The following is a 27,143-nucleotide window of genomic DNA, read 5'->3' as shown; positions in this document are numbered from 1 at the left end:
TTGAAGCTTATGTGGAACAGTTAGAGTAATGTTTGAAGTTTTGTTTAGTACCTAACATGTCACCTTCTCTTTCAATTAGCATTCATTACTCTTTTTTTTTGTTAATGAGCTGTTCATGAATTTCTTGTTTCAATTATCCCCAACAAATGGATTGGCCATGGTGGACTCATTGCTTGGCCCCAAAGATCCTTGGACATTACTCCCTGTGATTTTCTTTCTTTGTTTGTTTGTTTGTGGTTTTCATCAAGGAGAGAGTTTGTACAACATGCCCACAGTCCTTTGATGAGTTTCAAGATTGCATCTCTCATCCTGTTCAGGGCATATCCTATGCCATCTGTGCAAACGTTATGGACAATTCAGTTTAATGTCTTCAGTGGTGTTTTGAAAGAGAACGTGGTCAAGTTGAGTACTAAACAAAAACGTCAAAAACTGCTTGAACTGTTGAACTTTATTACTGCTTCAACTGAAAAGTTGTATTTGCTTATTGTATTTAATAAATAAAAAATGGGTAACTATTTAAGGGAAATATTGCATTTGAAGTTATCAGTTAATTTTTATATTAATTACAACAAGGAGAAAAAGATACAAAATTTCATAGCCCCTTTGGTTTTAATAATTTTGTTGGACAGAATTAAATGGCTACCTCATATTTACAAGATTGATACGTATGCGCAATTGACTTGAGTGGTCATGTGACATGGAAGATTGTGTACGATTGGGTTATTCAGTCATGAATATTAATGGTGTGGCACGTAGTAATATTGTGTAAGATAGTTGGTCACATGACTTAGGGTGGTCCAAAACAAAACCCCCAGAAAACTTCGAAATACACTGCTCCACAAGCCTGCCCTTGTTCAATGTGGATAACTGTTTACACATCCAAAGTTTTAGCTCAATTAAACAATATTTAGGGGTTGCGTAAATGTTTTGGAATTTTTTCTCGTTTCTGCACCTTTTTCTGTGTTATCCAGAATGAATAGTAAGAAAAAAGCCAAATAATGGAATACATTTAATCCAAAACTGGAAACATCATAGCCCAAAGCTAATATTGCAGAAAACAAACAAAATCATGTAATGCATGTGAATCAGAACTGAACGCAATGTGGAATTCATTTCAGGCTATAAAATTCCAACATTTTAAGCGACCCCTAAATATTCGCCCATGCACTCCAAATTTGGCATGAATATTTCCTGTGTCTCATAGAATGAGGGAAGCCATGTGGAGCATGAATTCTGTGACTAATTTTTACCATATAGACATGGTGACATGTATGATGTTTTTGATTGAGAATGCAAATTTCGCACAGAACGGACTCAATGTTCATATATTTTGGGGGAGACATATTGAATTACACAAACACTATAACATTTAATAACATTTATTTACGTATAAAATAAATTCTACAACTGTAAACAATAGAAAATGATCATTCAGTTGAAAATGCTGTCATGAGTTTTTGTAAACTGTACTTCAAGGTAGTTGGGGTGAAATTGAAAAGTGTTCCTATGATCAGAATTAAAAAACAAAAATTCTTGAAAGATGCTTCATGGAATAGGAATAAGAAAAAAAGAATAAAATAAAATGATAGGGTCACCATGCATTTTTATAAGAAAATGGGTGTTCAAAAGTGATTGAAAAGTGGCCGAGTTGTCAATTAATTCAACCCCAACTAACTTAAAACATTGTTCATGAAATTAAAATGTTGAGTGATAAACATGGTCCAGTGTACAGCTGTACTATTATTACTACTACTACTACTACCACTACAAGTATGTAGTTATGACTACTAATAGTAATAGAACAACAATAATAGTTATAATGTAATGTTTTACGAATTCTTCTGCTGAAAGGAGTTCAAGTTGTGATAATATAATTTAATAACTTTGCTTGTAACTCAGATTTTTTTTTTTGTATACCTTTTCAAGGCTCGTATGAGAGCTAATACACAATGCATAGCAAGGGGGGGCATGAGAAAAGAGGGGCATGGGAAGAACAAAACCGTGGGGAACAGAGACATCAAGAGATCTGTAGAAGGGAGAGGTGGGTTTGCGGGGGATTAACGGGGGTAGAAAAGATCGAGAATTTGGATGGGGAATGATAAGAGGTGGTGGTGAATAGCTGTTTTGAAGGCCTGGAGGGAAGAATGCGATTGAACAGAGTGAAGGAGTTTATTCAAAAGGCGGGAAAAAAAGAGGCATGAAAGAGCGAAGGTGAGCAGTGATTCGTGATTTTGTTAGTTTTACCAGAAGGGAGTTGTTGGCGGACCTTGTGCACCCTGCGGAAATATGGTGGGGACAAATCGCAGACAGAGCAGGGGGGGTGAGACTGGAGAGGAGACGGTAGAAGACAGAAAGACCACTGCCCTACCTGCGGTGAGAGAGTGAGGCCCAAAGACTCAACCTCATCGTGGGAGATACCAATGATCCGAAATGCCTTGGTTTCCACTGCGTGAAGCCGAGAAAGGTGAAAGGCAAGAGCACCAGCCCAGAGGGGAGAGCAGTACTCCATCAGGCTGCTGATGAAAGCTTTGTAAGTGGTCAAGAGCTCAGATGGGCTGAGGAAGGACTTTGCACGACGGAGGATTCCCAGTCGGTGACTGGCTTTGGAGGCCAGGTTGGAAATGTGGCTTTCCCAGGAAAGATCATGACAGATAGTGAGACCCAGAAGCTTGAAAGAAAGGACTTCTTCCAGAGGATTGTTTAGAAAGTGGATTGGGGGGGGTTCCAAACGGTTATTTCAGAGAGACAAAGTGAGAGTGCGAGATTTGTTAGGATTGAAAGACATGTTCCACGTGTTGGACCAGTTTGTGATTTTACCCAGATCTGCAGAGAGTGAAGAGGCTGCTGCTTGCCGGTCTGAGGGATGACCGATGGTACGACAGAGGGTGGAGTCATCAGCAAAGAGATAAAGAGGATTTTCCAGAGAGTTGGAGAGATCATTGATGAAAACCAGAAAAAGAATAGAGCTCAGAACACTACCTTGACAGGAAGAGGGGATGATAGAACTCCATTTAGGGCCACACGTTGCCTGCGACAGGAGAGGAAATCTGCGAGCCATGAGTGGAGATGGCCTTTAATACCATAGGAAGAGAGTTTGGTGAGCAGGGCAGGGTGCCAAACCGTGTCAAAAGCATGCAATATGTCTCGGGATATGGCTCTGATTTGATATCCGGCATTGAGGACCTCCATCCATTGTTGGGAGAGCAGAAGCAGCATATCCAGGGTAAAGTGACCTGGTCTGAAACCAAATTGATGATCGGAAATCAAAAGATATGCTTTATAAAGGATTTATAATTAGGCACCATATAGGAAAAATTACCAAAAACAAGAAATGGTTGCGGACACATTTAAGTCACAAAATGGTTGCCAGTCGGCCATCTTTGAATGAATCACGAAACAAAATTATGTGCTTATGTGTACCATCATGTATTGTCTTTTTGCCAAGTTTGAACAAAATCGGTTCATACATGGACAGACAAGACCCAATCTATAAACCCCCATTTCAGACTAAGTCGAACTGGGGCTAATAACATCGGCAGACAATGAACAAATTAAGATTATATGGGATTTGAACCTGACATCTCAGTACCATAAGTGTTAGATAGAACACCAAACAAACCATCATCAGGCCATCTGTTTGCAAACCCAGAAATCATTTCCATCACAACCTCTGCCACCGAAGATGGTGGAGGTTAAATTTTCACCCCTGTTTGTCTGTCTGTCTCTCTGTCGGTAGGATATCTCAAAAAGATATGGATGGATTTGTATGAAAATTGGTAGACAGCTTTGATGTGTGATAAGGATGAATTGCTTTTATTTTGGGCAAGGTCAAGATCCAGATCCAGATCTGGATACTATAATTTTTTTAAGTGATTCTTCATGTTTGAGAGTTATGGCCAAAAAACGATATATAGAATGATACCTCAAAAAGTAATAGACAGATTTGGATGAAAGTTGGTGGACAGGTTGGGTGTGTGACAAGGACAAATTGATTCAATTTTGGTGAAGATCCGGATATGTATCCCGTAACTAATTTTTTTTTAATTTTTATTTCAAGTGATTCTCCACCATTGAGAAAGGGCCAAAAGCGATATATAGCATGATATTTCAAAAAGTTATGGGTGGGTTATGACAAAGCTTGGTGGGATGTGTTGGGTTGGTGACAAGAAAAACCGATGAGATTTTGATTCGGGTTCGGGTTCGGATCCAGATCCAGATCCAGCCTATTAGTGGGATACAAAACATAAACTGTTCAGCCTGACAGAGGTATGCACTTCACCAAGTGCCATTTTTGTTTACCTGTTTTCAGTTTATTATTTCCTCTCCAGTGTAAAGCTTCATGGAAAATATTGTGCCTACATTACATGAACAACATTTTCAGGAAGTCCATGGGATTTTAAGCGGGATACATTGTAATTAGGGAGGCACTTATTACTACAGATGCCAATCAGACAAACTAATGTTCATTATTTAGTTAATCAATTAATATTGAATCCTCGACATGTTAATGTTATTCACCTTGAATTACGTGTTTATTTATTTTGTAGGAAGCATACAATCAACTGCATGAGAAGATAAACCACCAGTGGGACTTTGTTGTGATGCAGGCAAAGGAACAAATTCGGTGAGAATATGAATATTGGTGAAACATTTATTTAATATTTGTTCCTAAATCTTCGATCTTGCACATTCAAATTCACGTGTTTATTGCATTGTTCATCACTTATTGCACTGTGTGGCATTGTTGATCACTTAATCGGCTTTTCATACATGTACGTAGAGTTATCACCCTCCTCTTTACAATGACCTTCATTGAATGAGATTTCCTAGCTAGGTGGTTGTTAATCCCAGATTTGCTTGTCAAGTTTAAAAAGAAAGGTTTAGTCACCAATGGGATTATAGCTAATGCCATGTGAGATGCTCATTTTACGATTAACAACATTGAGAATGCAATCATACTGTATTGTGCAAAATTGGACAATGAATTTCTCAGATATCACAAAATATTGGATTTCATAACATAGTATAGAAAAACATCTAATGGGTTTTCGTTTTTTTTTACTGATAAATACTTTACTACTAAACACTTTATTACTCCAAAATACGACCCATCTAACTCCTAAATACTTTTATTTTATTTCCTATTTGTTTCGACTTATTTTGCCGCATGCAGATTGCTAATTATGTGTTGAGATTAGGGATTACATTATTTCTTAAATACAACAGGGTGGCCACCAATACTTCATGTAGAACAAAATTGATTTTCCAAACACCAGATGATAGGTTGTCACAGAACCTGAAGGTCCTTTACTCGGGCGATCCGAACCAGCAGGTGAGTGTCTTCTAAACCAAAGTTAATTGCAAAAGTAAAAATATAATAAAACACTTGACCTGTAGCTTATCCAGCACCTGGTCTGATGTTGTGACCCAAATTTGGTTGCATTCTGACTGGGTGGGTCTGGAGAAGATTTTTGAAGTAATTTACATGATATTCCTAAAAATTTACTGAGGCCGCCATTTTGACACACTTCCAGTCACGTGATTGGCATGACCTCTGCAATGTAACATCCCTACCCTGACCTAATGTTGTCACCCAAATTTGGTAGCACTCTGACTAGTGGGTCTGGAGAAGAAGATTTTTGAAGGTATTTACTAAGTCCTCCATTTTCACCTACTTAGTCAAATGACCAGAACCAGCTTTGCCAAATTTCAGCCAGTTCAGCTCAGCGGTTTGGCTAGAGAACTCGAAATAGGAGACGGACGGACAGACGGAAGGATGGTGTACGATGATGATACCTTATCTGGAATTCCAATTCCAGATAAGCTAAAAAAAAAAAACACTAAAACCAATACAGCACAACACAATAAGCAACTCGCAGACTGGCTGTCACCATTTTCTCTCTCTTTCCAATTTATATCCGAGGAGAGAGAATATTCATGAAGTGAATATTCTGCAAACTGCTCATATTTGCTAGACCAATCTATGTCCGGAAGTAACCAGAAATCTCTGTACTCTGGCAATCTTTCACAGATTAAAGACTAACTTCAACATTATATTTGTTACCTGTTCACAGAAATAAACTTTAAAAACAAAAATCTCACATTGTACCAATGCACCGCTAAACAGACAGATAAATAATTTTAAATCTAGGAGTTATGCTACAATGTTTCAAAAAACAAATACAAATTCATTGGTTTATCTGATTTCTTGTCAATTCGGGAACAGTGATTTACCACTAAAAGTTTCCAATTATTATTGCATTCCAGACAAAAGCAAAAATTAAATTATTGTGAGAATGTTAAATTATATTCAATGTTGCTTCATATCACTGTGGTTAAATGAGAAATTAATATTATCTTTTAGTGCTTTCTTTTACTTTCTCTTACTAAAACCGATGATGTCGCAACTGCTTCATTGTCCTGATTTTCTTTGTTGATTTATTTTTGTAGTAATAGTAATAGTGGAACAGTACTAGTAATAGTAGGAGACATTAAAGAAGTTTACACTACCAGTCATACAGCAGGGAATGTCTGTACCAATATGAAATAACGTGCTGCCAAGTGCTATAAAATTGGATATACTCAAGATATGAACCCACATGGCCATAAATATCTCTCGGTGCTGAATATACAGTATTTGAAACTAACCCACCACATCGATAGTTGATAATTACAAGCAGTTCCAGATCATTTTATTTTGCATTGTCAGAAATTATTGTGAAAACTATTCTTCATCGAAGTTATTGTGAAACTGGGTAATGTACCAGACTTGACATTTTGACAAGTTTTAGCAATTTCAAGTGCATTTTCAATTGTTGTTGAAATTAGGAAGTGTTCATTTTTGTAAGTATTGTTGTGGATCCAGGTTTGAGGTTCACCACGAGGGAAGCGTTCGGATTCCCTTCAAACATCCGGTCCTGAGGCCACCAGCCACAGATAACTCTGTGGCCTGGTGGGTTGCCAGTCAACCATGAACGCTGATTGGTCTGCCAATCCTGGCAGAGTTCTCACTACTTCGTGTGTTACCGTTTCCTTTGGATTGAAAGCATCAAGCGGGCTCGTGCCCTCGATACACACTTGCCTTATCTTTACTTAAGCAGGTGCAGCCGAGTGGAGCTGGCAAGTATGCACCGGCTAACGTGTAGAGCCAATCAGTGGGGTAAAACTTCCTGGCTAACAAAACATGTGGACTATGCTGGACCAACGGAGGTTAAAGGATGCTACGAGCTTGGTGAATTTTAATAATCAGGCACATTTATTACAAGAAAGGGCGAGAAAATGTATGTGATACAGCAATTACCTGGGATTTATTACAAAAAAGATACGTACAGCAGGGAAAATGCAAAATGGGTGAGGTACGGCAAAATATATAGTCATACAGTAAACAAAAAGAAGACACTGTGCAGAACTAACCCGACACTAATTTCTTTAACAGTCTTATTTCCAATACCAAAACAGGTGCTATCAGGGTCATTCTGAGGAAGGGTAGATTCAGAGAGAGGGTAAGAAAAAGATGTGGAAAGAAGAATGAGATTGAAGAGAATGTGGAAGTTGGTTCACAGGTAGGAGCAAAGAGAAACTAATGAGTAGAGGTGAGCAGTCATCCTGGATTTAGGTAATTTAACCAGAAAGGGGCTGATGGGTTGATGGTGGACTGTGTGTGCCCTGCAGAAACCTGGGGGGGGGGGGGTCAGTACAAAGCACGGAAAGAGTGCAAGACCAGAAAGAGAGACCACTGACCTGTCTGCAATGGCATAGTGATAGACCCATTGACTCAGATTCATCGTGGGAGATTCCAATATTCTTTCAGGCCTAGGTTTCCATGGCGTCAAGCTTTGGGTTGCCATATTTTAACTTTTCAAAAAAAATATCCGGGGCCTTCACTCAAACCTTGCAGATCTTTCCATACAGGTTGCCACTGACAAACCAGACTCAATCTCCCTAACAGAAACTTTCCTCCTTCAAGACATCTCTGACTCCTTAGTATTTATTCTTCGTTACTCCCTCCTCCGCTATGACAGATCTGAGCTTCGTCCTGGCAGTGGAGTTGCTTTCTTCATCAAAAACTCTATTCCTCACTCGCCATGCATTGCCCTTTATCAAAAACTCGACTCCTCACTCTCCATCTATCTTGGCGAGATGGGGATCGGCCATGCATCTGCCTGTGGGATGGCCAGATGGAGGCCTCTGGATTACTGATGGAAAGTGGATGCAACGATGTGCTTCTCCAGAGCATGCTCCCATACCTAACCTAACCTAACCACACCCCCAGGAATACCACTGGCTACGGCTTCCCCTCTGTTCCCACCTCTTGTTTATATGTGTATTGCACCATCTACTAAACAGTGATGACTCCATTTACATCTCACTCACTGCCAACTTTGACCAACTTCTATCCAATCATCCCAACTCTCTTTTCCTCATATGTGGTGATTTCAATTGTCACGAAGCCAGTTTGCTGGGTGTGGATACCTCTCTCACCTGTCATGACACTTCAGCAAAGGGCTTCTGTGACTTTGAGACAGACACAATCTGTAAACTTCTCGACCCGGATCTCAGTCAACAGTGCATCATCTCTTCCGGATTTGGTTATCACCAAATTCCCAGCAAATGTCTGCTGTTATTCTTCTGCTCCAATCAATTCAACTGACCATTTGCTTGTTCAGGTGGACATCTCTGGCCATTCTCAGAGAGCCACCTCAGCACTGAAGAGTCTGGCATTTCACTCAGGTCGACTGGCAGAGACTTCAAGCAGCCATCAAATTTCTAGACTGGTCTCCTATTTCTACTGTCTCTGACATCAACTCATCCTGGGAATTTTTTCAAATAAATTTGCTTTCTCTCATGCACAGATTTATCCCATCTCGTCTTCAGTTATCATACTCTTCCCTCCTGCTCATGGTACACTGAAGCTTGTGGTGAGGCAGTTTCCCTGAAACAATTTTTCTTTGCCTCATGGAAGGTAAATCCAACTGAAGGCAATCTCAGTTCCTTCCACAAAATGAAATACAGGGATGACAGCTTATAGCTGGGCTAGGATTCAAACCCAGGCTCGCCAGCTCAGAGGTGAGCGTGCATACTTCCAGGCCATCCTGTCAACCCTGTGATTATCAGAGAGTAATTTGGCAAAACATTTAGATAACAGGCATGTAATATATTTTCATTTTTATGTGACAACCCTGGAATTTTGTTCTGAGGAGGTTGTGCCAAAGCGGATCATCCATGTAATAGTGTTTTAAAGTTCTCCAAAAAGTATGGTGGGAAGCAAAGCATGAAACTAGGAGGAAAGCTTACCTGTATCAAAAAAAGTTAGCCTTACCTTGTTTCTCGATTTTTCTTGATATTGAGCCATACCTAAATTCACCTCCTTAATTGGTGTCATTGTAAGGTCAATCATGCAAAATAGTCTTTCAGGCATTATAACAATGCTAATCCTGGAAATTTGCCTGTATGCAAAATTGAATTAAGAAAGAGGTCATGTTGAGCTTGCAACTGCCAAAAAAAGGTATTTTGGCCATCACTAAAACACTCAGGATGACAAGACAGGTGAACTACAGTTATTTAGGTCTATTTCAGTGCAATTGTCAAAGGAAAAAAATTCAATCGAAGAATTTTTAATAAGGCAACAGCAAGTGAGTTATAGCCAACACCATGGTTAATTTCCAAATTCCTGCTCTAACCTACAGGGGGCACTGCATCAGTGGCATAGCTGCGCCCTAGAAAATGATGGTACCTGCAGCCACATGCTGCATATGAAAAGGAAGACTAAAACAAGAAGACAAAACCTTAAACAATAACCTTCTCAAAATTGACAAGGTTTAGGCATAAAGCAGTCACGTGCATTGTTATGTACTGGTACAGAACTGTAACTGCAGACACAGCAGCCTCAGGCTTCAAGTCTGTAAGCAGATACTTTGCTCTTTTGAAAATGGCAGTCTGTATTATAGGCATTATACAGTTTGGTTTTTTTTTAAGTTGGAGAAATTGCACATTTTCAATTTCTAATCTGACCTGCCCTTGTCAGGTCCTTTGTTCTCCACTGATGTGATGAAGTTTATTGAATGATGTTGTGATGCCATTCTTGTTTATATCACCTGCTCAATTCCTGTACCACCCAATGAAAAATCAATGACGACTTGAGTGCAGAGCAGCAAAGGAGAGAAAAAAGGGAGATCGTGTGGTCATGGAATTTCAGGAGAGAGCCTACTGGATGGTGCATCGTCCTCCGGTTAGAATATCCCTCATGAGAAACACACACCACCATGTACGCTGACTTCAGGTTGAGTTTAATGATGTTTGTCGAAGGAAAGTCATGAAGAGTGCAACAACATTAAGTATTTCTTCAATAATCTAACAGTCAGAAGACATGTGTGTAATGCTTATTAATATTTGGTGAAGGGTATGGCCTTATTGCATTTGCTCTCACTCATGTGGGTTTGATTTCCATGACTGCTTAATGGAAATTTCAACAACTTCACACAAGGGGAGACCTATCCAGGATTGGTTCTTTGCTACAAAAATCTGTTGGGACTTGCTGTGAACACCCAGATGTTCCGTCAGGAGTATGGGGGCAACACCACCACCCATCTTTATTTGAAACTACACGACCCGTGAACCCATTGGTGGGTTCCTGTTGTGACAGTGGTTGATAAAAAAGTCATTTCAAAACAAAAAAAAGATAGCTCCAGCGAACTATACCACTGAGGTTGTTTGCATTGATCAAATAATCCTGAAGAGTACTTGACTGGATTGGGAATTGATTTATTTAATGTTTTTTTCATTGCCCAATTTGAATGAAACTTAATATTGTGCGTCAATGTAAAAAAAAAACCGGAGAAAAGTAAGTCGAAGAAATTATTGCGCGTAATCTTCTAAACATAATTTTATTTATTAATGAACACGGAAGTATGGCGATGTTTATTTTATGCATAAAAATAAATCATTCTTTGTCGATACTAAATGTTTGAGATTTGTTAATAAATCATTTCAAGGAAAAAAAAGATAGCTCCAAAATGGCTGTAAATTTTTGCGCTATTGTATACCATTTTGACTGTATTTCAGGAACATACATACAGCTCTGGAAAAATTAAGAGACCACTGCAAAATTATCAGTTTTTCTGGTTTTACTATTTATAGGTATGTGTTTGAGTAAAATGAACATTTTTGTTTTATTCTATAAACTACTGACAACATTTCTCCCAAATTCTGAATAAAAATATTGTCATTTAGAGCATTTATTTGTAGAAAATGACAACTGGTCAAAATAACAACAAAGATTCAGTGTTTTCAGACCTCAAATAATACAAACAAAACAAGTTCATATTCATTTTTAAACAACACAATACTAATGTTTTAACTTAGGAAGAGTTCAGAAATCAATATTTTGTGGAATAACCCTGATTTTCAATCACAGCTTTCATGCGTCTTGGCATGCTCTCCACCAGTCTTTCACATTGCTGTTGGGTGACTTTATGCCACTCTTGGCGCAAAAATTCAAGCAGCTCGGCTTTGTTTGATGGCTTGTGACCATCCATCTTCCTCTCGATCACATTCCAGAGGTTTTCAATGGGGTTCAGGTCTGGAGATTGGGCTGGCCATGACAGGGTCTTGATCTGATGGTCCTCCATCCACACCTTGATTGACCTGGCTGTGTGGCATGGAGCATTGTCCTGCTGGAAAAATCAATCCTCAGAGTTGGGGAATATTGTCAGAGCAGAAGGAAGCAAGTGTTTTTCCAGGACAACCTTGTACGTGGCTTGATTCATTAGTCCTTCTCAAAGACAAATCTGCCCGATTCCAGCCTTGCTGAAGCACCCCCAGATCATCACCGATCCTCCACCAAATTTCACAGTGGGTGCGAGAGACTGTGGCTTGTAGGCCTCTCCAGGTCTCCGTCTAACCATAAGACGACCAGGTGTTGGGCAAAGCTGAAAGTTGGACTCATCAGAGAAGATGACCTTACTCCAGTCCTCTACGGTCCAATCCTTATGGTCTTTTGCAAACCTCAGTCTGGCTCTTCTTTGCTTCTCATTGATGAAGGGCTTTTTTATAGTTTGCACAACTTCAGCCCTGCCCTTTGGAGCTCGTTTTGAATCGTCCTCGCTGTGCACTTCACCCCAGCTGCCGTTTGCCATTCTTTTTGTAGGTCACTTGATGTCATCCTCCGGTTGTTGAGTGACATTCGAATGAGTTGGCAGTCATCCCGGTAAGTGGAAAGTCGTTTTCGCCCTTTGCCAGTCTGTAGCTTTGCTGTCCCCAATGTCTGCTGCTTGACCTTGTTCTGTTGAACCGCTGTCTTTGAAATTTTAAGGATGGAAGCAACGTGACGCTCACTGTATCCCTCTGCCAGTAAAGCCAGAATTGAACCCTTCTTTTCCTCACTCAAACCTTTTCTTTTCAACTGTTTTGGCATGGCCAATAGTTATTTTTTAAAATTCCAATTCCAATTACTTTTGAGGTACTACTAGCACTGTTTTTGCCATCAAGCTGGTCCTATTGCAAGAGGATAGTGATGACCACAGCAGTGGTTTTTATACTTTTCCTTGTTAAATAAGATTCGGTTCAGGTGATCACCTAATCAGTACCTCACTAAGTAGAATGGGGTGTGCCTGTGTTGGAATTCAACAGACACTGGAATGGAATGGCTGCCATACGTGGAGAGATGCTGATTTTAATTTTTTTGGAGAGGGCTCTTTTTTTTTCCAGAGCTGTATATACAAGATGAGAGTTTTAGTAATATACTAGATGACCTGTGAACCAATTGGGTTCCCGTTGTGACAGCGGTTGATAAAAAAGTCATTTAAAAAAAAATAAAAAAGATAGCTCCAGCGAAATATACCACTGAGGTTGTTTACAATGATAAAATAATCCCGAAGAGTACTTGACTGAATCTGGAATTTATTTTTTAATTACTTTTTTCGTTGCCCGATTTGAAGGAAACTTGATATTGCGCGTCAATGTGAAAAAAATAACGGAGAAAAGAAAGTCGAAGAAATTATTGTGCGTAATATTCTAAACACAATTTTATTTATTAATAAACATGGAAGTATTCGATCAAAATGGCGATGTTTATTTTATGTTTCAAAATAAATCGTTCTTTGTCCATACTAAATGTTTGAGATTTTGAAATAAATCATTTCAAGAAAAAATAAAAGATAGCTCTAGCGAACTATACCGCTGAGGTTGTTAGCATTGATCAAATTCTCCCAAAGAGTACTTCACTGAATTGGGAATTGATCTTTTAATAATTTTTTTCATTGCCCGATTTGAATGAAACTTGATACTGCACACCACAGAAAAATGGTGAGTAAGGTGGCCCCAAAAATTTTTCGTGATCCTGTACCACGATTTTGGCTGTATTTCAGGAACATACATACATACCTACAAACATGTATAAATACAAGATGAGAGTTTTAGTAATATATAGATAGATAGATATTTGAAACCGATTAGTGAAGAGTTTCCTTTCCCTGTATAGCTTCCCGTGAAAACATTTACATCTTTCACACTTCATTGGAATGCTCACTGTACCACAATACATCCAATGCACCATCACATTCTTGTGAATATATTTAAGATCATATGGTGCCTTTGGATAGAATAAGCCATTGTGTGCTGGTACCTTGGCTGAATTTCATAGCATTCTGGTCTGCAGCATTACTTGTCGTTGAATTCAGTCTTTTTTTTTGTATACATAGTCGGGTCTCATGGAAGAGCAAGTACGAGTACACTGAACAGATCAGGATAAAAGGAACAGTAGAGAGGGGGAAAACACCAACAGCAGAGCTGAAGGCCAAGATAGAGGGAGACTTGGACAAACAATGGGTGTGGGAAGGAATGTGGGGCTGGAGAGGATGCATGGGTGGACAAGATTGATACAGAAGGAAACTATCAGGAGGGAAAACTGAAAATTTGGAAGGAGGAGGGATTTGGGTGGTGTGAGGGGAGGGGGAATGGTTAATGAGGGTAGAAAAGATCATGGTTTTGGATTGGGGATGATCTGAGATGGTGGTGAACAGCTGTCTTAAAGACTTGGAGGGATGAATGAGATTGAAGAGCATGTGGAAGTTAGTTCCACAGGTGGAAAAAATGGGGAACAAATGAGTGGAGGTGAGCAGTGATCCTGGAATTAGGTAGTTTCATCAGAAGGGGTTCATGATGGACCATTTGTGCCCTGGAAACACCTGTGGGGTTGGGGGGGGGGGAGACAAAGCACAAAAAGAGCAGAGGGTGCAAGACCAGAAAGGACGTGGTATAAGACAGAGACCACCGACTTGTCTGCGATGGTGAAGTGATAGGCCCATGAGCTAGCTTCATCACGGCAAATTTCAATAATCTTAAAGGCTTTGGTTTCCATGGCATCAAGCTTAGGGTTACCATAATTTAACTTTCAAACAAGTCTGGAGACGGCGATGGTTCACGAGCAATGTACACGGTTCGCCTTTTTTATTTTTTGACCTTCGAGGGTACGCCACGGGCAAACTGGCGGGAATCGGGAAAAACGTAAATGATGAAAGTTGTAGTACTCGAAGAGCATTAATTGCATACCAATTTTCATTCGAAACAGTTGAAAACCCTAGGAGCTCGATGCCCAATTTATTGATTTTTTTGACATTTTCTAAGTTCGTGACCTTGTGACCTTGAACTTGGAACGAAAATGAAAAATCGAGCTCCGTGGGGCTATGCAGGCGCCATTGGGACAACCAAATACCGAAAACCCCTGCCAGATTCGACAACCCCCCTCGGAGAAGATGTAACTTGAACCCAGCTATCTCCTAAAAACATGTTTTTTGGGCGTGGCTCCACCCATAATGGGCGCAGCATGCCCATTCTCCGGAAAACACAACTCGGTCATTATACAAACCTCGCACCCTAATTTTATCAAGATCGGATCAAAACCCAAGGAGCTATGCTCGGGACAGACAGACAGGCAGACAGACACACACCCATAACAAACATAGTAGTCACTGACTGACTCATGAACCAAAAAGAAGGCAATCCAGAGAAGAACACTCCAAAAAAAAAAAAAGAGGTCACTCTTTTCAAGAGTTTCCTCAATGTATTGAGCAATCATATTGGCAGTCTCATTAGGTGTGTTCTGGACCTCAATTAATTTTGACTGCACATCGCTGTTCTGCCATTCGAAATAGTGAATTATTACTGGAAATATTGTGCTTGTCCGAATCCACAAGATATTGTAAATCAATATAGCACCTTTATTTGCCAGAGAGATCTATGGACAAGCCCTGCATCTCATTCTTCTCGACCACTTCAAAAACATGGGAATTTTGTACTTAGTTCTGCAGTGAATTTACACTTTCGTTTTGGCATTGTAAAGAGTTCTTGAAGAAAATCAAACAAATGTGTATGGTACGTACTCAGAAAAGAATCGCAGACTGAGCAACTCTCACTGGACTCTCTCTCACTGTAAGGTTGGCCAGGAAGTGGATACATAAGTGTTGATGTTTGAGCACGTCCATTATGCCATGACATTGTACATAGTTGTATCAAACTCTCCTGGTCCAAACATTACATAACCTACAACTGCATTTTATCACCGTAAGAAAATATACAAAAATGGTTTAACCATTTAAATAAGGTAAAAAGTATCCAAAAAGATTTATCCCTTTGAAAATGCAAAAGCAAAAAAAAAAAAAAAAATGGCAAAATCCTGGACATATTTAGATATTTTAAAAAACCTGGCCAGATGGAGATTTAAGGACCGAAAGGAGGACATCTCGAGCGAAAAAACAAGTATGGTGACCCCAGTCAAGCTGAGCAAGATGTGAGGGAGGGGAGCCATCCCAGAGTGGAGAGAAGGATGTCGCAAATGACTGAGGCAAAGGTTCCTATGGCTGCAACTGCAAGGTCACTTACAATGCAGTCAAGTGTCCTGTTTGAGATGGCACAATCCCTTCACATCGAGGTTGACTGTCCTCAGTCTGGAAAAGTGTTCATTCTTTTTACCACCAACAAAGATATATGTAGCCAAAAGTTTTTAACAAGTAAAATAACACAGAAATCTAAGTGACTAAAGATAGTTCATCCATTGTGTGACCTGATCAGTAAATAATCTTGGATCAGAGTACTTAGTTACGGCAAAATTGGTTTGAGGATAAAGACTACACTGAATAGTTTTGCCATTGTCATGACAAGAAGCACCTGCTCCCTACGGGAGTGGCCAAGGGGGCCATGTTATTATATTGTCACAGATCTGGGGTCTGGGGTTATCATGCGAGAGCTCAGCAGAACTTTACTCAACCTCTGGTCCTGAGGCTTCCAGCCACAGATAACTCTGGGATCTGATGGGTTGCTAGGTAACCATGGCCTCTGATTAGAAGCGCTGAGCTTAGTGGGGTTTTCGTTCCTTGGTTACCTATTACCTTACCGTTGGCACAGCAACCCTAATTAGGGGTCATGCCCTCAACAGCCACCCATCTATTTATCATGTATGGCCGAGCGAACCGTGGATGGCTGTTCACACAGCCAATAAGTGGGGCAAAACTTTCCGCAAAAAAAAAAAATAAAAAAAAAAACTAACCCTAACAGCACAATGTTGATGAGCAAAAAAAAAAACTTGAGCATGATGTTAGACCAATGGAGGAAAGGACAAAAGTGAGCAGGCCAGAAATGTTGAACAGTTCAACCAGCACATTTATTCAACAAGCACAACAAGATTTATTCAATGAGCAATGGCAGTATTTACATTGGCAATCATGAACATGTATTTGCAGTCGATGGACAGAAATCACAATGAAAAGGCACAAGAGAACAGCCATTACTCTGAATGCTTATAGAGCCCACTTACATGGTATTAACACAGTCTATACACAGGCATGACGCAACATCAATCATTCTGGGGAAACAGATGCAAAGAAAGTAGATCGAGAGCCAGATGGAGCATGGGTATGGCTCCTGCCTCACCTTACATGGATGTGTGTCAGCTCGTACTGTGTACAGACTCATGCAGCTCGTGCCACGTGCAGACCCATGCAGCGTAAAAGTTCCCACTTGGTGGCTCTCGCGGTCTGAACAGGCAGCAGAGCTCAGGCTTAGCCAAAGGAGTCGTGGTAAGGAGAGATTTATGTACGAGAGCGATACAAATCAAAAGTCCCGGCACATGAGACAATTCAAGAGCATTCCTGGTATTTAAGATGAGTCAAGACGTCCCGGCAAATGAGACGAGTCAAGGTGTCCTGGCGAATGAGATGACTTGAGACGAGTCTAGATATCCCGGCAAATGAGATGAGATGAGACGAGAGCACTCCTGGCAGGCGCCATGTGGCGGATCGGAGTACCAAGAGACAAAACCTCCTGGCATACAGGGCGAATGGGGTAATCGAACATCAAGAGCTCCTGGCAGGCGAGACGAGTGGAGAATCAAAGTGCTCAGCTGATCAAGATGTGCGATGGATCACACACTTCTTTCATAAGAGCGTATGCCGATCTACGTCGAAAGGTGCATCGAATGTCTGCCGATCTTTGTGGAAAAGGCGCTCGGAATCTCTGGAGTGTGAAGAGTCCTGGCCTTTTTCCACGAACTTCATCCTCTCATTCTCTCAAATATCACAAACTTCATTCGGAGGTTTCCACATCCACTCTCGATGGAGGTCAAGCTGATCTGCCTTTTACCACCGCAGAGGGGAGAAGGGGTGTGGTTGCGGCTCCTGTCACTGCTCGTCTTGCAAGCTATCTTGCCTTCTCATTGGCCTCTGCCTGGCCTTATCATTGGAGGTTTGGTCCTGCAACCAAGTTACACCCAGAGCGAGCAGTTGTTGTTTTTTTTTTTTCCGGCCCAATGATGTCAGCTGAAGCATTAATGATCCTGCAGCTCAAATGGTCACCTTTGTTGTGTTTTAAATGAGAGTTTTGCAGGCAATGCAAAGAAAGGTCTATTTAGTTCCATGGTGTACAATCATCCGATTAAGAATCTTTTGTACGAGTTAACAGGTAATTTGGGTCCATTGTATTGAAGTTGATCACGCTAATCAGGTAATTTGTGATGTTCTGGTAGGGGGGTGGTTTAATATGTGGAATGGAAAAAGGGGGAGTGGGTAGGTTTTAAGGGCAAACAGGGATGGGTTATGAGGAGCTGCAGGGTTTGAAAGGCAACGAGCAGGATTGTGAGGAGTTACGGGGTTTTAAAGGTAAAGAGCAAGGGACTGCCAATGGATGGGCAGCTGGAGTTGAAGAGGGATAAAAATATGTATTGACAGGTGGAGGGATTAAAAATAAATTGAACATGCGAACTCACAACGCATCTCCCTCCCAAAATATTCCTCTCAACAAAAAGGCAAGGATCTGTCTCACATAAACAAATGAAATAGCCGTCTCAGGAAAATGCGACGCATCTGAATGCATGGGGGTCTTTTCCATAACCGCAACAATATTTATGATTATTAGTACCATAGCAGAGTACCCGTCCGATGAGTGATGTTGTTTCAAGCGTTCAACACATTCTTCTGACATATCACTTTATTTGGGTCGTATATAGACAACAGACTGCTGCCTCGATTGCTCCCAAAAATAAAATTAACCCGGGTTACGTATCTCAAGCAAAAAACATGCATACTGCTTATGTGCATATGTAATACATTGTGGTTACATAGCTCGGATAATTTAAATTGCACCCACCCTCCCCTCATGGAAGAAAATGTTAAGATGGCCAAAACATTTTTTTCCTAAACTTGTTGAAATCAAATGAGACTTGTACATGCGTAATTTCAAGGTGCCCTCATTAATCCTTGAAATTTTCAGCTTCCTTGGTCAAATCCTCTCGGAGGAGTAGATGAAACTTACAACATGCATACAACGTACTTTCCCTTCATTATAAAGAGTAGATTATCAGCAGAGTTCCAGGGCTGGATTTTAGAATTTGGCAAGAAGCATTGGCATGCGATAGCCTTCTCTTCTTGTAAAGGCACCGTGAGGCCTTTAATGCTTACAATAAAGTGTAGGTACGGTGACACGTGACAGCACAGACTTAAACTGAGACTAGACAAATTATGTTAACATACTAAACCTGTGCACTATTTTTTAGTTATTTTGTCATTACAAAGTTTGTTATGTAAACTAGAATATATTTGGACATTGTGAATCACAAACTTTAGATGAAGTCCTTCTGTAAATCGTTAGTTAGAGACAGACAGTGAAAGAAAGAATCATGAGTACAGATGAGAAACTGAAAATATTTATTTATGTCCAATGATGAGACCTCATGTATACACCTGTACCCTTTGTTATACCATCATAGTTGCCAAAAGAAGATCCTGGTTCTTCTTGGGAAAACAGTACTGTCTATGTATAACCTTTTAAGATATTGTTATGCCTTTGGTGACGAAGGCAACCATGGAATTATGTTTTCGGGTTGTCTACCTGTGCGTACGTACATGCGCATTTTCTCTGTTTTCTCTGCAAACGCTTATCCGATTGACCTGAAATTTTCACCATAGATGTGACTACTCATGCAGAATTTTTTTAAATAATAATTATGACGTAAGTCATAGGTCACATGGGGTGGCAGCTGTGTTGAAAAAATGGAAAAACTTTGGATCTCTGTAGCTCCTAAACTGCAAGGTGGAAAAAATTGAAACTTGGCACCTGGCAACTGCTCTGCATGTGGAATACGAGCTTTTTGACTATGACATCATTGGTGAAGTGGTATCCCGGTCAAAATTAAACAAGTAGAATGCTGCATTCGATCAGCATGAAAATTTGTTAGGTTCATCTAGGGAAATATTTCAACACAGAAAAAATTATGTTGTCATCTGTCATGTGGTTTGGCAGCATATTGCTTTTTTTTTTTCTCCAGAACCACTTTACAGATCAAAGTGAAACTGCACATAAATGATTGACCATCCATGCTGAATAACGCTTGATAACTATGATGTCATAGGTCCCATGGTCTGGCAGCCATCTTGGATTTACCCTCAAACCTTCAAAAATCTACTTCTCCAGAAGAGCTGGACAGATTGAGGGGAAACTTCACAGATATGTTCCCCATGACTTGAGGATATTAGGATGATAAAGAATAAATGACGTCACGTGGTTTGGCGGCCATATTGGATTGAATTGAATAGAAATATTAAATAATGTTTTCTCTGGAACCGCTTTCCTGATCAATGCAAAATTTACCAAGTATCAAACCATATACTTGCATACAGTGTGGAAATGATGACGTCATCAGTCACGTGGTGTGGCAGCTACATGGGATAGAAAAATTAACCTTATCCAATCAAAATGAAACTTCACACACGTGATCCTCCATCAAGTCTTGGGCAGAGTCCAAATTTTGAATGCCATTGGTTACGTGGTTCAGTCGCCATGTTAGTTTGAAAACCGGTAATTTAAAAACATTTTTCTCCAAAACCACTTAATATATCAATATGAAACATGTTGCGTTGCATGGAGCAAGAGCAGTGAATCACAACTGCAAAGTTTTGCATCAATCGCTATAGCGGTTTCTGAAATATAGTTTTTTTAATATTTTCCTTGATATAATATATTAAAACCAATGTGGCTGACACATCATGTGACTGATGAGATCATTGTTCTGTATGTTTTTGATCAGCATGTATTTTTGTATAATTGTGTTTTTTCCAGCTTGGGATGGTGAATTCCTTGGAGTATGGTGTGGATAAAGTTGTGGATCCAAACTCCACCCAGGTATTGTGCCTTTGGCTGGGGAAATAGTAGTGATTTATCACAATTGTATTCAGATTCTATTGCCATTTCTCATTAGGTCATTTCTCATTTGCCACATACGTTTTATTCAGTGCAAGTATCGGTCTATCCTTTTTCTCCCATCGCTGACATACATCAAGGAAACACAGTATCAGTTGCTCAGAAAAGGCATACATTGGCAAGAGGGGAGCTGACTTGACTCCTCTCAGGTCACAGTCTGCTGTTCACCACACAATACAAGTTGATGTTGGGAACAACTTGCATTGAACCACCAAGCACAGATCCATATGAGACACATCAAGTCATAGATGGCTCATTTATGCTAACACATAAGTGGTTCAATGATGCCAAAGAGGTATCTCCTCGATGGAGCACCTATTGCGATACTTTAGATGACGTGGACATTCAAGCTTCTTTCCCAACCCACCCTCTCGGCCAAGGTCATGAAAGAAATGTTATCAAAATGTTTTTCTGTGGTTGTGAAGCTATGAAATGGTGGAAGTGTCTTTCATGGGTTGGGAAACATATTATGAACAGATTTGGATATTGGGCCATCTCAAATTCAGCCGCTGATGGCTGTGGCAGCCATTTTCCACTGCCATCAAAAAAATTTTGAGATGGCCCAATATCCATATCTGTTCATAATATGATTGGCTACTAGTGTGCTAAATTTGGTGCTTTCCTCACAAAATGCACAATTGTTATGCTATATTTAGCTAAGTTGCCCCACTAATTCATCATTCCTTCAAATGTTTATGCATAAAACACCATTACCATTGCCATCAAATTCTGTGTCCCATTCTCCACCAAAATAACCGCATATGATAGAAAATATTTTCCTTTCAAATTGTTCAAACTTCGTGAAAGTATAAGGATCTTGCAAGATTACAGTTGCACTCAACATATGAAAAAAATATATAAAAAGTGAGAAACTTAGATGTCATGTCATTCCGAGGAACAAGCTCTTCCAAATGACTATTGTACAAAAGCTTTTCTCCCGCATCGGAAGGCCTTATTGGTGATCCCGCTGAGTCACCTTGGATGCAAACGATGCAGTGCAAAAGCGGGCCTTAATTGGTTTAGCGCAAAAATAAAGCCAGCTTTTCAGGCTGATAGTCACTCGAAGTCCACAACTGAGGAGAAACAGTGCATCAGTTAGAGCTGTGCATAAAATACACTGCATCCCAATAGAGAAAACACTGCATCCCAACATAGTGTACACTGCATCACAATATAGTATACACTGCATCCCAATATAGTAGACACTACATTATGATATATTGCATCCCAATATATTACATACTGCATCACAATAGAGTATACATTGCATCCCAATATAGAATATACTGCATCTCAATATAGTATACACTGCATCATGATATAGGAGACAATGCATCACGATATAGGAGACACTGCATCACAAAATAGTATACACTGCATCACAATATAGTATACACTGCATCCCAATATAGTACACACTGCATCCCAATATAGCGTACACGGCATCCCAATATAGTTTACACTGCATCCCAATATAGTTTACACTGCATCCCAACATAGTCGACACTGCATCCCAACATAGTCGACACTGCATCCCAACATAGTCGACACTGCATCCCAACATAGTCGACACTGCATCCCAATATAGTATACACTGCATCCCAATATAATATACACTGCATCATGATATAGTATATATGCATCACAATATAATATACACTACATATCAATACAGTATACACTGCATCACGATATAGGATACGCTGCATCACAACATAGTATACACTGCATCCCAATATAGTATACAATGCATCCCAATATACAATGCATCACAATATAGTTTCCACTGCATCCCAATATAGTAAACACTGCATCATGATAAAGGATACACTGCAACCCAATATAGTACACTGCATCACAATATAGTATCCACTGCATCCCAATATAGTAGACACTGCATCATGATTTAGGATATATTGCATCACAATAGAGTATACATTGCATCCCAATATAGTATACACTACATCTCAATATAGTATACATTACATCCAAATATAGTACATACTGCATCTCAATATAGTATACACTGCATCACGATATAGGATACACTGCATCATGATATAGGATACACTGCATCATGATATAGGATACACTGCATCATGATATAGGATATATTGCATCCCAATATATTATATACTGTATCACAATAGAGTATACATTGCATCCCAATATAGTATACACTGCATCACAATATAGGATGCACTGCAACCCAAAATAGTCCACACGACATCTCAATATAGCATACACTGCATCATGATATAGGATATATTGCATCCCAATATATTATATACTGTATCACAATAGAGTCTACATTGCATCCCAATATAGTATACACTACTTCCCAATATAATATACATTGCATCCAAATATAGTATATACTGCATCTCAATATAGCATACACTGCATCACGATATAGGATGCACTGCATCATGATAAAGGAAACAATGCAACCCAATACAGCATACACTGCATCCCAATATAGTATATACTGCATCCCAATATTCTACCCATTGCATCGCAATATATTATGCACTGTATCACAATATATTAGACACTGCATCACAATATAGCCGATACTGCATCTCAATATAGCATACACTGCATCACAATATAGCATACACTGCATCACAATATAGCATACACTGCATCACAATAAAGTAAACACTGCATCCCAATATAGTATCCATTGCATCCCAATATTTATTTCCATTGCATCGCAATATTCTTTCCACGGCATCACAATATTCTATCCACTGCATCAAATATGGTATACACTGCATTCCAATATAGTCGACACTGCACAAAATGTCGTATATACTGCATCCCAATATTGTACACACTGAATCTCAATATAGTACACACTGAATTCCAACATAGTACACACTGCATCATGATGTAGGATACTGCATCACAATACAGGATCCACTGCATCCCAATATAGTATACACTGCATCACAACATAGTATACAATGCATCACAACATAGTATACAATGCATCACAATATAGTTTACACTGCATCTCAATATAGTAAACTGCATCATGATAAAGGATACACTGCAACCCAATATGGTACACACTGCATCCCAATATAGAATATACTGCATCTCGATATAGTATACACTGCATCCCGATATAGTATACATGCATCCCAATATAGTATCCACTGCATCCCAATATAGTATCCACTGCATCACAATATAGTATACACTGCATCACGATATAATAAATCCCAATATATTATATACTGCATCACAATAGAGTATACATTGCATCCCAATATAGTATACACTACATCCCAATATAATATACATTGCATCCAAATGTAGTATATACTGCATCACGATATAGTATACACTGCATCACGATATAGGATACACTGCATCATGATATATTATATACTGCATCACAAGAGAGTATACATTGCATCCCAATATAGTATTAACTGCATCCCAATATAGTATTAACTGCATCACAATATAGTATACACGGCATCCCAATATAGTATACACTGCTTCCCAATATAGTATACACTGCATTATGATATAGAATATATTGCATCCCAATATATTATATACTGCATCACAATAGAGTATACATTGCATCCCAATATAGAATATACTGCATCTCAATATAGTATATACTGCATCTCGATATAGTATACACTGTATCACGATATAGGAGACACTGCATCACAAAATAGTATACACTGCATCACAATATAGTACACACTGCATCCCAATATAGTACATACTGTATCACAATATATAATACACTGCATCCCAATATAGTTTACACTGCATCCCAATGTAGTCGACACTGCAGCCCAATGTAGTCGACACTGCATCCCAACATAGTATACACTGCAACCCAATATAATATACACTGCATCATGATATAGTATATATGCATCCCAATATAGTATACACTGCATCACGATATAGGACACGCTGCATCACAATATAGTATAAGCTGCATCACATAGTATACACTGCATCCCAATATAGTATACACTGCTTCCCAATATAGTATACACTGCTTCCCAATATAGTATACACTGCTTCATAATATAGTATACACTGCATTATGATATAGAATATATTGCATCCCAATATATTATATACTGCATCACAATAGAGTATACATTGCATCCCAATATAGAATATACTGCATCTCAATATAGTATATACTGCATCTCGATATAGTATACACTGCATCACGATATAGGAGACACTGCATCACAAAATAGTATACACTGCATCACAATATAGTAAACTGCATCCCAATGTAGTCGACACTGCATCCCAACATAGTATACACTGCAACCCAATATAATATACACTGCATCATGATATAGTATATATGCATCACAATATAGTATACACTGCATCACGATATAGGATACGCTGCATCCCAATATAGTATACACTGCATCACGATATAGGATACGCTACATCACGATATAGTTTACACTGCATCATGATAAAGGATACACTGCAACCCAATATAGTACACACTGCATCCCAATATAGTATATACTGCATCTTGATATAGCATACACTGCATCATGATATAGGATACACTGCATCCCAATATAGTATACACTGCATCCCAATATAGTATCGACTGCATCCCAATATAGTATCGACTGCATCCCAATATAGTATCCACTGCATCACAATATAGCATCCACTGCATCACAATATAGCATACATTATCCCAATATAGTATACACTGTTTCATGATTTAGGATATATTGCATCCCAATATATGATATACTGCATCACAATAGAGTATACATTGCATCCCAATATAGTATACACTACATCCCCATATAGTATACATTGCATCCAATATAGTATACATTGCATCCAAATATAGTACATACTGCATCCCAATATAGTATCGACTGCATCCCAATATAGTATCCACTGCATCACAATATAGCATACATTATCCCAATATAGTATACACTGTTTCATGATTTAGGATATATTGCATCCCAATATATGATATACTGCATCACAATAGAGTATACATTGCATCCCAATATAGTATACACTACATCCCCATATAGTATACATTGCATCCAATATAGTATACATTGCATCCAAATATAGTACATACTGCATCACAATATAGCATACATTATCCCAATATAGTATACACTGTTTCATGATTTAGGATATATTGCATCCCAATATATTATATACTGTATCACAATAGAGTATACATTGCATCCCAATATAGTATACATTGCATCCAAATATAGTATATACTGCATCTCAATATAGTATATACTGCATCATGATATAGGAAACAATGCAACCCAATATAGTATACACTGCATCACAATATAGGATGCACTGCAACCCAAAATAGTCCACACTTCATCTCAATATAGCATACACTGCATCCCAATATAGTATACTCTGCATCCCATTATAGTATACACTGCATCACGATATGGGATGCACTGCATCATGATACAGGATATATTGCATCCCAATATATTATATACTGCATCACAATAGAGTATACATTGCATCCCAATATAGTATACACTACATCCAAATATAGTATAAACTGCTTCTCAATATAGTATATACTGCATCTCAATATAGTATACACTGCATCACTATATAGGATGCACTGCATCATAATAAAGGAAACAATGCAACCCAATATAGTATACACTGCATCACAATAAAGGATGCACTGCAACCCAAAATAGTCCACACTCCATCTCAATATAGCATACACTGCATCCCAATATAGTATACACTGCATCACGATATAGGATGCACTGCATCCTAATATAGTATACACTGCATCACAATATGGGGTACACAGCATCCCAATATAGGATACACTGCATCACAATATAGTATACACTGCATCAAAATATAGTATAAATCGCGATACCCGTGCACATGCACGGGATAGCAGGACAACATAGCTGGTAGGAGACGACAGACCATACACCTGGGAATGACAAAAATACGCATTGTGCAAAATGCAAGTGGTACTATGGAACGCCAAGACTTCCCAAACATTGTCGCATGTCTGCTAAGTGCCACAGCAATTTCAGAGGGATCGTGTGACGGCGAGCCGAGTTTTTAATATGCAAGCTTGGTATTACAAGAGATACTGTTTCACAATATGGTACACACTGCATCACAATATAGTATATACAGTATCACAATATAGTATTCACTGCATCACAATATAGTGCACACTGTATCACAATATATTATACACTGCATCACAATATAGCAGACACTGCATCCCAATTTTGTATACACTGCATCACAATATAGTATATACTGCATCCCAATATAGTATCAACTGCATCCCAATATTCTATCCATTGCATCGCAATATTCTTTCCATTGCATCGCAA

The 27,143-nt window shown here is 39.2% G+C and overlaps 1 protein-coding gene across 1 annotated transcript in view; it reads left to right on the top strand.

Annotated features, from left to right (window-relative positions):
* RGS9 (regulator of G protein signaling 9) overlaps positions 1-27,143 on the top strand; it is a 144,805-nt gene that overhangs the window by 52,289 nt on the left and 65,373 nt on the right. The window contains exons 7-9 of the mRNA XM_085862001.1: positions 4,548-4,624; positions 10,147-10,228; positions 20,602-20,664. Coding sequence (XP_085718127.1) covers positions 4,548-4,624; positions 10,147-10,228; positions 20,602-20,664 — 222 coding nt within the window. The remainder of the gene's footprint in view (positions 1-4,547; positions 4,625-10,146; positions 10,229-20,601; positions 20,665-27,143) is intronic.

This window comes from Eptatretus burgeri, chromosome 2 (assembly GCF_056783735.1).
Source record: "Eptatretus burgeri isolate ZD-2024b chromosome 2, Ebu_testis_v1, whole genome shotgun sequence".
In the NCBI taxonomy this organism is placed as follows: domain Eukaryota; kingdom Metazoa; phylum Chordata; class Myxini; order Myxiniformes; family Myxinidae; genus Eptatretus; species Eptatretus burgeri.
Note: the sequence above shows the minus strand (reverse complement) of the source record. Positions and strands in the feature narration are given on the sequence as shown.